Here is a 14,395-nt window from a genome sequence, read left to right as displayed (position 1 = left end):
TCACTACATGTTACAGACAGTTGTTTCAGTTGTGATGAACAATTTCACATAGGACTTGGCAAGATTCAAAAGAAGAAACTCCAAGGAAAGTCTCCTGTTCTAGTGACAAGTTTCCTACAGTCGAGTTTTGGTTTAGGATTTTTGTCTCAGTATGATCAGAAAAGTATTTCCATTTTGAATGTTTACACTCAGAGAGAGCAGAGAGAAAGAGAGGAAAGGAGCAGATAGAGAAGACAAGAAAAATAGATCTATACCCCTGTCATTCTGAGGCTGGTTTTCTTGGTTAAGTGACACTTAAATGAAAGAAAATAAGTATGTTAATTTTTTAACACTGCCAAAGGCAATATATGTACATAGGTAGGGGAAAGTATGCCTTTTAACTAAAAGTTAAGATATAACACTTTTTTAACACAAAATGATGTGCTTCCTGAAATACCTACAGTGAGTGAGGCTGTCCTATTTAAGTTCCAGTATGGCTTCAACACAGAGTTTAAAAAGCTTCTAGGCAGCAGAAGCTGGTCTTATCCCACAGAATATTCCTTGCCTCAGGCTTGTTGCCTCTTAAGTATTTTAAGCACTAGAAATTTCCAGAAGAATTGCACATGCCAGTCTCTGTACCATATTGAATGACCAGCACCCAGTCTTACTGAACTGACTGATGCTCTCATGTCAGACTTCCCTATACCATCTGAGTCATCAGATGTAAGAACTTTAGGAATACATAACTCTTTCAATAAAGTGTGGGTAAACCACCGACTTAAACTGTGCATTAATAGGTTACAATCAAAGAGTGGGAAATTAGTCTTTCCTACAGTGAATTTAGGTACAGTCCCTTAATCTTTCCCTTCTTAAATCTCTAAGCAGAGGACAACTGAAACAAACTTACCACTCACACAGTGCTGCCCTCACTCAGAACTTCTGAAACAAATCTTTACTTTGGTATCCAAACACTTTAAAGTCAATGTAAATTATTTATAAGGTTACCAACAGTGGAAGTGTGCTCCAGTTTATGTCACTGTGTAAGTGCAGAAACATCCCCTCTTTTTGCTATTCAAGCTTACCCTTAGCTCAAATCTTATTGTTTCTCAGTGAAAATAGTGGCTTTCAGCAGTGTTGGACTAGCGTTTGTATGGTGCTCAACAGCTGTCCACTGGCAGCTGAAATCAGGTCACATTCTCAGCAAACTCAAGACCTTGACCAGCAGCTTTAGCACTGATAATAGTCTCTGCCCTCTGTGGACCAAATAACATCCCAGGGGGAGACACCTTCTCACAGCTTTTAAAACTGCTCACCTTCCACACTAAAATATACCCACCCCAAAGGTCAGGGAATTCATGAGTCCATTCTGTCTCAGCCTCTGGAGAGTTTATGGCTGAGGAAGTTTGAATGCTATTATCAGTCAGGCATTTCTTTCAGCCTGAATGCTCCAAGCTCCTATCAGGCAACCACTTGACTAGGCATTTCTTCTACAAGAATAGTTTTTTATGGTTGATACAATAAATGCATTGAGAGGCTCCTAAAATAGACATTAGGGCTGTGCTGAAGGGATAAAAATACCACTTCATTAAGGCTAAAAGCTAAACACCAGTTAATGAAAATATCTTAAAACTTATGTTTCAGTGCTAGTTTTTAGAATAATACCAAAGCAGCAACAAGCACTAAGAAAATATAACCACTTAAAAGAACTGCTCTATCTTTCATCCTATTTACTGGTCAGTGCCAGGGGGTCATTAATGTCTGCATACAAAAAAGTTTTATAAGATTAAATCAGTGGTCATTTAACAGGGCACAAAGCAATGTCAGATTTCAGTCTCAGCTCAATCCAGGGCACATATCATGGGGAGAAGATGAAGGCAGACCTGTGCCTTAAACAGAAACGGCAAGAGATTGTTTTAAGCATTTATTTCCTCTGTTCTTTCCAAGTACTTAGAAGGAACTGGTCTTTGTTTACTACCAATAATGGTTAACAATTGTCCAAAAAGAGGATAAACTGCTGATCTCTTCATAAGCCCAGTTCTTGGGAGATTGCTGTACTGCATGTGTGATAATTTAGACTAGAAGAAATTCTACTGATACCACATTTTTCATGTGAGACCTGAAATAAGAACTCAGCCACAAATTAAGTGGGGCAAAATCAAATGTGATATGCAGGATAAGTGTGTTTTTCTTGGCTTCAGACTTTATGGAACAATAAAGAAACAAACATGACTACATTTACACAGCAGGAAATCAGAAGGTGACATCTCACTTTTGAGGCAGACATTCATCCATCCACCTAGAAGCCCATTACATCTCACGTGTCAGATTACATTCCCTTACATGCAGAAACTTCACCTACCTCTATAATATCGATCAAGATGTGTAAAATGCATCTGGGTTTGTTGGAAACATGAGAAAAATAATTCTAACTGATATGTGCCAGGAAAGCCTGAGAGCGGATAGAGTTATGTCAACAAAAAAGAATGAACTTTGTAACAGGGAAAGCTTCAGAGATTTTCTGTTGTTAGTATAAATTGCTTCTGCACCGAAGAGAGAAACCTGGCTGGTAAAGTTCTCCCACTCTAGTCACAGCAGGTAATATTTCTAAGCACAGACAAGGCTTTTGGTGGCACAGTCCTCTACAGAGTTGCACTGGTGTAACCACTCCCATTGTGCAAAATGGCACCAGCATGTCCACATGAAGATGTCCACAGTGTTTCATAGTCACACTTCATCAGTGCAAATGATGTGAGACAGTGCAAGGCACTGTGAAACCAAGCCCAGGTACTCTCATTCAGAGGGATGTGACAGTGACTCCAAGTCTGGAATTAAACTAGGAACTTTTCAGAGGTCATGCAGGTGTGTCCTCCACTTGCCCCAACCATTGGTTCCCACACTGCCCGGTCTCTCCATCACCTTGTTTCTGCCAGGCAGCTGCACAAGGAGGTGGACTGGAGAATATGACAAGGTTACTTGTAACCCTACAAGCAGCTCTGAGGCACAGGGTAGAGTGTCTGGCATCAGCACATAAGCAGTGCCACTGCTACGTGCCAAGCAAAGCACTGTAGCAGCAACTCTGAGAGAGTCTAAAAAACTGCTGCTTGTCATTATGTAGATAGTGAAGCAATGAGGCAGAGGCTGTGCAGCAACCCTGATTTATGGCAGTCTCACTCGGCATGAGGAGCAAGTTTGCTTGCCCTCAAGTATTTTTGCAGTTTGGCTTGAGTTTGTGTAATGTGGACAGTGGTGTACTGGAGAGCAGTGTGAATTCCACACTGCGGTCTCGCTTCAGAGAGGGGTCTGACACTGAATTGCAGCCACTGGCAGGAGTATTAAAGCAGGGATATCAAGACTGTCTCAGACAAGAGGCAGCACATGGCCAGCAGGGAGCTGATGCACCTCAGACACAAAAAAGGGAACGGTCTCATGGCTTGGATATGGTCAACTGGACAAGGACAGATTTAACCTAGATACAGGAAGGTGTTGTTGCCCCTCTTTACTGTTCAGTGTGCAGCATTTCATACCACAGTTCATAAGCACTTAACTGGCACTTATTTCTTTACATCTGCCAACTCTAATGCCTCAACAGGCAGTAAATTCTGTCTGAAAAGATGGTCAGTCTTCTTGGAGAAGAGCAGCCTCCCAGGTGCAGAACCATTGCACTACCTGAAAACTTCACTTATCTCACATATTTAAAACATTTGGGAGAATTTTATACCACTCATCTGGCATGTAAAGCCATGCCCTTCATGATTAAAATATAAAGGAAGACATTATAATTATTTATAACATTTTGAAAAAGAAAACATTCATTACAGGGCTTCTTTCAAAAAGCACATATACATACATCTGAGCCTTTTTAAAATGATGTGGTTGTTATATAAGTGAAGTTGATATAAAGTTGAAATAGTGCAATTTTAAAACAAAAGTTAGTGCAGGAGTCAAACTACAACAATAACAAAACCCAAAATATAAGTTTGGTTTCTTTTTGTTATAGAAACACATTACTGTCTGGGTTCAAAGAAAAGTATACACTCTGTTTTCAAAAGCACTAAAGTGCACTCAAATGCTTTTGAAAAGTATATATCTATCTCTCAGTGAGATTAAGGGTTTCTTTTGGGATTGAAACTAGGATGTTTTTGAAAATAATCTTAGTGTGGGATTTGGTTTTGATGTAAGGTGATGATATCTAACAAGCTGCTATCAGCCAAAGAAATACTATCAAGTAAAAAAGTGCATTTCCTTTGTTGATGTTACAAGTAACAGCAAGGAAAATAATCAAGAGAAATACTTTGTTCTCACATATACTTAATAGCACTATGTAACTCGTTTCTAGAAGTGAATTATATCCCATTGTTCAGTCTTTCAGCAGCAACATGAAAGGCTGATGGCAATGAAATGGAAAAATAAGGATTCTAAAGCAATAATATTATCAAGAAAATTTGGAGTAACTTCAGTTTGAAGTGAAATAATTTCTAATGCATTTATCCAAGTTGGTTTTTTACTAATGTGGTCCTTTTAAATTAAGAAGGTGTGTTGGGAAGCCCTTTCCTATTGCCATTAATTTAATGCTGGAATGAAGGAATAGCTAATCCTTCTTTTACGAGTAGAAAAATAATTATAAAGCAAAAACTCCTGTGGCAAACTGGCCACACTGAAGACCATAAACATTTTTGATTTGCACAGAGGCATCACATCAGCTTGAGAAAAAACAAGCAGAACAAAGGAAACAGAAATTTCTAGACATTGCTAATAAACTGTAGACAAGAGAGGAAAGGTGATAAAAGAAAAATGAACAGGTATACCTGTGCAGCAAGTAATGATTATTTTTCTGGGCCTGATGTTTTATCTTTCCTTCCTCTTTCCAAAGATCACTAAGAGAAGGGCAGTAGCAGGGGGTAGGATGTACCTGCCTCAGTTTGTTTTCATACACAGGTGCACACACACACACACACACACAAACACAAACACACTCAAAATCTTTCCTCTGGCTTTTGATTTTAGGAAATCATTTATCTCAACTGGAAGAGAAGCTACAACTTCTTGCTTTTAACATTATAAATATTTCAAATGTTATAAAATCTATTGCAAAAATGTACATTCAGTGGTTTTATGAGGCACAAGACCTGCTAATGTATTTTCAGGGAAGCTGGCGTGTACTCTGTTCTGTCCACTGTTGGACAACGGTGGAGAATCCAGGGGCTCACGCTTGATTGCTTGAACCAAGCAGGGGTTTTTAAATTCACTTGGCATTTTGAACACCTCGTGAATCTGCTCTTTCTCCTCCCCTGGGCTGGGGCTGTAGAAGTGGCCGTAGCAAGCTGTGTGTGGCAGGTCAGGCGTGCTTTCCAAACACACGGAGGAGTTCTGAGGGCAAAATGGAGCCACCTCCTTGTTCCGTGAACCCTTGCAAGCTCTGTTCAAGTTCAGGTTGTTGGGATGGTTGGCTATGATGCACTGCCAGTTGTGGGGCGCGTAAAGGCAGTGCCTTGGCTTCTGGCAGGGTAAGGCTGGCTGGCAGAGGTCCGGTTCTGTTTTGAGGTGAATTCTGCTGGGATAGCCGGACACCTGCTTCCTCACCGAGCCGCTCTCATCCAGCCAGGCTCGGCCCTGCGAGAGCGGGTGGCCATCGGCAATGTTCTCAGAATCAGAGTCGTATTCGGTTTTGATGGGCATCTCCACGGGAATGGCGGTGTCATAGAGAGGCTCTGAGGACGTCGGGGGTCTCTGCAGCCTCACATGGTCTGTCGCGTAGCTGTCTGCGCAGTGCTGCTGGAGCCCCGAGAAAGGCTGGCCGTTTTCTAAGCCTCCCCAGTGGGAAGGACAAGTTGATGCCAAATTTAAGAAATTTTGGTCTCTACTGTAGAATGATCCAGCCCTCCTGTTCGGACACATATTCATTCTCTGGCTCACAGAACAAGAACTGGAGTTTCTTAAAGTCCAGCTGCTGTTTGCGGTGCAGTTGTTTTGAATGCCTAAAACTGACGTGTTAGAACTGAGAGGTTCCTCTTGCATAAAACACTCACCATTAGTATGAGGCTCGAACTTCACTTTTACATTATCTTGTTCATTCTTCACTGCTGCCCAGTTAAGATGCTTCCACTGGCCCAGAGTTTCAATGGCACTGTTATAGGAAAGCCCCTCCAGGTTTCCTTTCAAACTGGAAAAACCACTTAGTATCTTCAGTTGTTCATCTTCTTCCCTTTCAATAACAGTAGAAAAAAGAAGTCAGTCAATCAGAGGTTTCTAAATGGTTGTTTGCTGGGATGCAGAGTGGCTTAACATGCATTAGAAGCCATACATTGTCCTCCATATGGGACTCTCACACTCCTGTGCACATAATCTTTGCATTTGCTTGAGAGAACAAAAGAATGTCCCTGCATCTGGGTATCAATGTTTGTGCACAGCTAACTTTCTGAGGCATTGCTTCATTTGAATTCATGCATTGTTTTTCCATTTCAGGCACACAGTTCAATAAAGACCTAAATATTGTAGTACAATACAGTACTTTTTTTTTTCTTCCCTTAAAATATATCTAAACAATATTTGTGTGTAGAAAATTCTAGAGCTAAAATACAAGTAATATCTTAAATGAGATATATTTTGTTAACAAGGAATTATTTGGATACACAAGAGCTTTCTCATCAGAGTGATCTGAGGGAGAACCATGGGGGTCCTACCTTTTGAGAACCCGGATGAGAAAAAATAAAATGTCCAAATTAAATAGCCAAATAGTCACAGACGTTCATATTGGGTGTGGGTTTGTTTTATATGTCTAACTTAATTTATGTTGCCTTTTGTTTTCTAAGATGGGCAGTGAATTAATTTTCCATGACCTCCAGCTGAAGTACTCAACATTAAAGAAGGACACTGGCAGAGAGTGTTGCCTGAGCACTCCCATGCCCAAAGCAGCTGTTTTCAGAACTGGAGTCCAAATCCTGAGATTTAGTTCTTGAAATCACTAATGGGCTGATTCCCAACTCTGCGGGGTCAAGTGCCATAAAACCACCTCATCCCTATCCAAACAAGAAGCAGACATCTCAATAGGAAACTGTGTATGAAAACCTGAAGAGCTACTAAGGAGTTTAGAAAGCTTTTTCTTAGTTCACAAAAGAACTTTTTCCTCGAGTATCGAATTAATGTGCAAGAAAAGGATTTTCCAGTAGAGGGAGTCCATGTTGTTACAAAGACAGAGAGTCCCACTGTAATAATGTACACCATGAAAGAAGAATATTTTCTCTCTCTTTTTCTTTAATGAGGTATTAAATATTTTTGGTCCTCTACTAAATATTCCTATTTTAATTATTGACAGTATTGAGATGCAAATAGTCTGATACAAGTTTGCTGCAGAATACGCTTCTCAGAAAATGGTCAAATTGGGAAGCACAGCACTGAACAAAATGCGATAGTCAAAAAAAGTTAAATCCCCAAATGAAGAATTTTACAGTGAAATAGTATCCAGTGAAAATTCTCCAAAAGAATCTATGTTTCCTGGAGGACAGCATAGACTTTAACAGCAACAAAAAAAAGTTGTAGCAAATACAGACTCTGTTGCAGACTAAGACAGAACTGAATATAATCACCAAGGCCAACTCATGTAGTACCTCAGTCTGTGGGAACTATCAAGCACAAAGGAAGGATTTTATTTACTCAGAAAGCAAAAATGTAACTAAGTAAACATGCTTAATTACACAAACTATTTAGAAGTAGAGAAACCAATAAAAGAAACAGTCCCTTTTAATCTGCTTCTTAATAAAAATTAATTCCCTGACACAGCAAGGTGGTATTTGTGCCATCCCAGTAAAGATAAAAGGTTCCAGCATCCTCAGGTGGGAACTCCCCTGCTACTCACATGGATCTTGGGAGATACGCTGCCTGCAAGGAATATCTACTCTAGGAGTGCAAAGACTTTTTTCATTTATTTCTTCCACCTGCAAGGCATTCTAAGGAAAAAAATCTGGGATCACAGCCACATTTTTAGCACTGGGCCAGATGGTGGCTACGTAAAACTCCTGGCCCCTGCTCACCAAGTCCACCCTCTTGCCTCTTCCCTCAGACCAGCCTGAAGGGATACTTCAACAAGACCCTCAGGAACTGGAACAGACAGTCCCATGGGGGAAGGATGAAAAGCCAGTTCGGAAGGAAAGGGTAAAACTCATCCAAGAACTCCTCTCTGAATGGAAATCTGTGAGATTAATTTACACTCTGTGACTGAGCCTACAGGCAACTAGATAGATCTATCCACAAGCACACAATGAATATGGGTATCCTTCTTTAGATTACATTGGACATATACAACTAAAAACATGAGCTCAACTGTCTTATATGAAGGGCAAAAAAGCTTAACATAGTCAAATGCTGATATGCAGAAAATCTAGGACACTAGATTTTCACCTGCACTGTAAAACAAAACCCAAAATATATATTTTTGTGCAAGAAAGTCAAATATTAATAATCTATTTCTATTTCAAACTATTTTCTTTGTGTTTATATATATGCATACTCAACTGCAGAAGAAGAAAAAGCTGAAGACAGAAAATAAATATTGTTTAGGACTGCAACAGCCATTTCATATGTTCCAAGACAGAAATAGATTTCCATATCATAACTAAACCATATTTTTCTCATTCAGGTCTTCTCTTAGGTCACTACAGCCCTTTGAAAGATTTCATACAAAAAAATACATTCATTTTCCTATTTTTTTTTCTCTTTTTGGAAAATATACTTACTTTAACATTTGCTGTTGGGCAAGGACATATTCTGAACAACCACTTCGATACAGAAGTTGAGTGTTAGCTTGAACCCAGACCCAGTGATCTTCATTTGTTTGTACTTTGACTAGAGAAATGCCATTTTCTCCATTATTCTTTGCTATATAATTTAAAAGAAAATAGATTTTAATACAAACAGTATTCAGTATTTTTTGTTACCTAAACTGTGAATGTTCAAAGATTTCTTTGTTGCCTTACAAGCATCAGCATAGGAAAGTACAAGCTAAAATATGTCACAGAATGAAGCAAATTGCGTCTTAAAACTAAATTTTGAAAAGCCTACTAGAGCACTTAAACTATTACCAAGGATTTTTCAGTATTACTCACTCCTTCTAATATTTTCCTCTCAGTAATAGTAGTAGTACACTCACAAAAAAATATTAATGAAAAATGAAGCCATAAGAGAGGAATGGTTTTAACGACAATTAAGATTTCCAGCAGATATGACAAAAGGATGAGTACAAGTCCGCTCAAGAAGTTGCCCAGTGGGGTAGATTTACCATCAAAATTTTATCTGTTGTAAAATCTGAAATAGAGCCTAGACTCTCATAATTTTCCACAGCCAAACACTGGAAAAGTGTGAGTCAAAGCTGTGGGCACATCATGAGTTTTAAAGACAATGCATTCTAATTTTCCTCTGTTTTTTAATCTTTGGGGAAAACTAACATTTGTAACAGGTTGTCCAGTTTTCCTCAAAGAGGGATAGATATTGTTATTAATTATTAGGGTTTTCCAATGAACTTATTAAATTCAGTACTGCCACTTTTAGGCAAGCATACATTGCATATGCTTTTACTACCATTTATTTACTATTTATTATTTACCATGATTGTTTATTTCTCTGCCCACTCTGAAATCACAGACTGATTCAGTATTATCTTTTGAGGTGGACAATTTTTTTGTATTTTTTTTAAAAAGATGGGTTAGGGAGAAGAAGAAGAAAGAGAGCATTGGGACCGAAACCTGAAAAAGTTCTCAGGAGAAAATAAAAGATGAGGTTCTTTTTCTATAAACTGTATATAATCTAGAAGTACTTAGCAGTACCTTTGATTTGGTTTTCAGCAATCTGTAATGCATTAGTGAAGGCAGCACCTTCATGGTGATTGTTTCCCCCATATGATTCTGTTGCTTCACAAAGTCCTGAGCTGCCTTTTGAGCCGGAGCTGTGGAGGGCAGAAAATGTGGAAAACTCGTTGTCAGCGAATGACAGACAACAGAGTAGAATCACAGACTCAAAAAGATATGATCTTCAAGCTCGTGACCCTTAGCAAAGGCATTTGTTTTAAGTATGTACTAAAGTAACTAGCACTAAATAATTGTCTTTTTCCTGCATCATTTGGTTGCTCCAGCTAGTGAGTGACCGGAGTTCTGTATTCAATTAAGAGGAATAGTTATGTTTAGGAATATTCTGCTCATGACTTACTATATCTGGAACAATAAATTTCATCTGGAATTGAAATAAATTCCGTGTATATTCTGCTCTTCCTATTCAAGTTGCATTCGAGGTATGTACATCACAGTGACCAGCAATGCATTTAAGAGTTAGCACAACTTCAATTTGCAATAAGCACCACATGATTTCAGTGTATTTCTTCCAATCTTTAGTTGAAAATGCTTGAATCAGGGCTTAAAAAGGGTGCAGTTTCTGTGACACTGAATTACAAATGCTCCCTGCATTAAGACCATTCAAGAAAAAAAGACTTTGTAAATCTTCCCACCATCCTTGGCTTTCATGCTTCAGGCCTGAACCAAAGGAAACACTGAAGATAAATGGTTGCTTCATTCTTGTCAAATCCTTGGCCACTGTCCAGTCAGGTGGTAAAGCATCTCTAATAGGAGCTTAATTCTGATCATGAGTTAATTTCACCTGGGCCACTGAAAAAACTAGCAAGTAGAAATGACTTTCCAATTCTATTCCAAAAGCCTGCATAGTCCATCATACCAGACTTCCAGCAATTTAGTTCTTCTCAAAAGGATGTATGTGCTACAACCACATTATACATCTGGATAGTGAATCCACACATACACAAGCATAATCTAATTAAAAGCCAAATGATGATACAGTCAATCATCCTGACAAGCATTTTGCTTCACCACAATAGAACTCATTACTGTAAGGTTATATTTAAGCAAATAAGGGAAAATATGAATCTAGCCTCAAACATCAGCAAATTCTGCCATAGAAGAGTAACAAAAATAAGTGTTAGGAAGGAGATGAGCCTCAACACAATCTGGCCTGATCTTTTGTGATTGCTACCAAATGATCACCCCCAAGCGATTTAGTGCAATTGTAAACTTACGTGTTCATAAAACTTCTGTTGAAAGATAAATGCATACACCAAGTACAACTCATTAGACTCTCTGTGAACACCGCCCCCCCCACACACACACTGAGCTTTCTGAAGTTTTCCTTTTCCTTTGTTTGTTACCAAAATGCCCCAGTTGAAATAATTGTGTTAGCAGAAGAGACTGAAATTACAAAATTGCAGTAAAAATACTTTTTCTTTTCCAGTTTTACAGCTAGTAGACTGGCTTACTGTATTGGTAACTTCTGAAGTTTAGAAAGATGTACTAATGTTCCATTTCTAATATAAAATTTTATATATTGGAATATAGTACAAAATATATATTATAAAAAAGTATAATATATTGCATCATCTTGCACTCTATTATGTTATATTATAGTAATTGTATTATATTTATTTTGTAATAGTTAAATCCAGATAAATTATTCACTTTTCTGAGGAAGAGTTTGAAAATGGTGAGAGATATTTAGCATAATTTGTGGTTTTTAAATGCTTAATAGCCCGTAATCTTCACTAAATGCCAAAAGATTAATTTGTAAATACTTTGTGTTCGCTGCTGCTGCATCATCAGCTTTGTGTTTTGCTCTCACAAGCAGGCTTTTCATCTTCATGTCTGTCACAGAAGGGAGCAGAAGTGGTACCACTATGCAGAATAAGGACAGCTGAGGTGGCAGTACTGTTCCTGATGAGGACTTCTTCCTTTGTCCAAAGAGGAACTTGAGTTTGCCTTGGAACTGCATTGTCTGGTATAAAACAAAACAAAACAAACCCTTAAACATTCAGTGTGTAAACATTTAAAATACTAGTACAACCTATGGACTGTGTTATTTAACACCAAACCTGGTTTTGAATCAGGGATTAAAACTAGGAATTTCATTTTCTTCATATAATTTAAACCATGCCATTTCAGAGACAGGGTGGGTGGAGGTACTATCAACAGTAAGATGAGACTTTTGATGCTGGTTGAGTTTTTTTCCTCTCTTGTGTACTCAGAAGTTCTGTGTTATGTTCTGTTTGCCAAAATGAGCCATGTTAAGTGGCACAAACAGTTGTTTCCTCTGTACCCCACTGAAGCTGGAACCATTATTTTCCCATGCTCTGTTCTCTCCAGCAAGATGGTTTCTTAGCTTCTTTCCTCTGACTCTGCACTTCCTCTGGGAAGTATAGGGACTGGCACAACCCAAGGACTGTGCAGACAGGTGCCAAGGGAAAAGAGATGCCCAAGATAGCTGGATACAGAGTGCATGGCTTGGAAGGAACTGCCTGTCCCTGCCTCAAATGTCTATGTAGAAGGCAGGGATCAAGTTAACAGCAAGCTGCTGCCTCTCAGTGAAAAAATTAACTACCAAAAAAATACCCAGTGAAAAATCAGCCCATTTGAGTCTGGCGTTTTCCAGAGCCACGAGATTAAAGCAGGGATGCAGAAATGGTGCCTGTTAAGACCCAAAGCCTTCTAGCAAATGAGCATCTGAGACAGAACTTGCATTTCCCAGTCTCATGCTGATTGTTTCGTTTTCTTTGCACGTGCTAGAGTTTCCCCTAAGTAGAAACAGCATTGGTCTTTACTAAGGAAAAGGAGAAGTGATTTCTAGAAATGAACCGTTCCTAGTATGGAGCATGGAAGAGACTTTCTAATTCTAGGTTTTATTATTAAAGGATTCATTACAAAAGGGAAAAACAGAGCCTTCGTTTTCCTTCTCCTTAAAGCAAATAGTTTGGGCTTAAATGTTAATTGTTGAAATTCGGGCTTGCCACCCTTGTGCTACGCCCAGTACAAATTGAGGACAGATATTGATGAAAAGAGCTCAAAACATAAAAAAATTTAAAGTTTTTCAGTTTCAAATATTACAACCTTCTTTTCTCCCATCACTCTTTACACATATTAATAACTATCTTTAGGTGTTTCTTGTTAGTGCACAGCAAAAGAAAAGTGTATCCTGTCCATGGATTTCTACAATATTTATGTTGAAGAATTTTTCATATGAAGTAATTAAAATCTGTTATGTCATGCCTACAATGATCAAAGTGAAGTTGTACTTACAAGGAATCCAGAAGTACTGTCCAACAAGCAGCGAACTCGACAGATGAAACAGCGGGTTAAAAAGGAAGAATAATCTGTTGTCATGCTGTCATTCTCTTGTGCTTTGAACAATTTACTGAGAATATATTCCTCTCCTAGGAACAACAGTGGAGGCAACATATATCAGATCACACTAAGAAATAATGAAAATGTTCTGTAGCCAGTTGAGGAAGCTGTTACGGAAATTGCTAAAAATTGCTTTACGGATGAGCGAATATTCAATGGTGTCATGTATGGATACATCTGCACATGCTCTACCAAAAGAAAAATAAAAGCTCTGCAGTGGGATTCGGGTGAGTTTCTTGAGAAATTTGGACTTTATTTCCTGAGTTTTTGTGATTTTTAATGACGCAAAACAGGGTAACAGATGTTGCTGGTTTTGAGATCAGAGATCACAGAAAATGCATTAGACAGGAGAAGAAAATAAGGAAAAATTCTAATCCTAGGAAAAAAACAGAATAAAAAATGGACAGTAGATGATTAGCTTATGTTCAGCTGTTGTGCTTCTTTGATTTTTTTGTACAAGTGCACAAGATTTTGAAATATTTCCCAAAACACACAAATATTCATACAAAACTATGAAATCAAGACCTGAAATTCTTGACAATATACGCTAGGACAAAAAATCCAAATATTTTTAAACTTTATAGTTTGAAATATTGGTGGATGTTCTTTTGCTTGTTTCCTGCGTTCTTCCTACAAAATCTTGCAAAGATGCTTGGATATTTATAAGACTCTTGTAAAACACAGAAACTGTTTTACAGGAAATGCAAGAAATTCCACCAAAGTTTCATGTTTATGTTCCTGAAGGCTTTGTAGGGGTTGCTGAAGGATTTCTTGCAAGTTTCTCCCCTCTCATCTGGTGACTATGCTTCCCAATATATTTCCTCAATTACTACCTCACTTTCTGGTGAAATGCATACATTTTGCTGAGATCAAGAATTTTTTATAAGGTTAACAATCTCAACCTGATTATAAGTTGTCTAGTTGTGATTTCAGCTTAATATCTCATGTAGGAGAAATCTTGAGTGCAGGCATCCAACTCTTATCCGAGGGAAGTATAGCCTCAGAGGAAAATGTACATTGCTAAACCTACTTGTTCCTCAGAAGGCTCCTGTCTACATCACTTTGCATGGGAAAACAAATGGCAGATAGTGATGCTGCCACGGTGGTTCTGTACAGAAACCTTTTGTGTCAATGAGAGGACTATGGATGTCCTGATCTGCTGCCAACAGAAGTTTGAATTGATGCTGCTCGTT

At 38.4% G+C, this 14,395-nt stretch overlaps 1 protein-coding gene across 1 annotated transcript in view; it reads right to left on the bottom strand.

Moving 5' to 3' along the window:
- Positions 1–5,061: 5,061 nt before the first annotated feature.
- Positions 5,062–14,395, bottom strand: part of AHRR (aryl hydrocarbon receptor repressor) — an 81,845-nt gene continuing 72,511 nt past the window's right edge. Inside the window, exons 7-11 of the mRNA XM_063419897.1 lie at positions 13,098–13,231; positions 11,600–11,799; positions 9,795–9,913; positions 8,709–8,850; positions 5,062–6,181 (exon numbers count right to left, since the gene is read on the bottom strand). Coding sequence (XP_063275967.1) covers positions 5,062–6,181; positions 8,709–8,850; positions 9,795–9,913; positions 11,600–11,799; positions 13,098–13,231 — 1,715 coding nt within the window. The remainder of the gene's footprint in view (positions 6,182–8,708; positions 8,851–9,794; positions 9,914–11,599; positions 11,800–13,097; positions 13,232–14,395) is intronic.

The sequence above is a fragment of the Prinia subflava genome, chromosome 1 (assembly GCF_021018805.1).
Source record: "Prinia subflava isolate CZ2003 ecotype Zambia chromosome 1, Cam_Psub_1.2, whole genome shotgun sequence".
Classification (NCBI taxonomy): Eukaryota; Metazoa; Chordata; class Aves; order Passeriformes; family Cisticolidae; genus Prinia; species Prinia subflava.
Note: the sequence above shows the minus strand (reverse complement) of the source record. Positions and strands in the feature narration are given on the sequence as shown.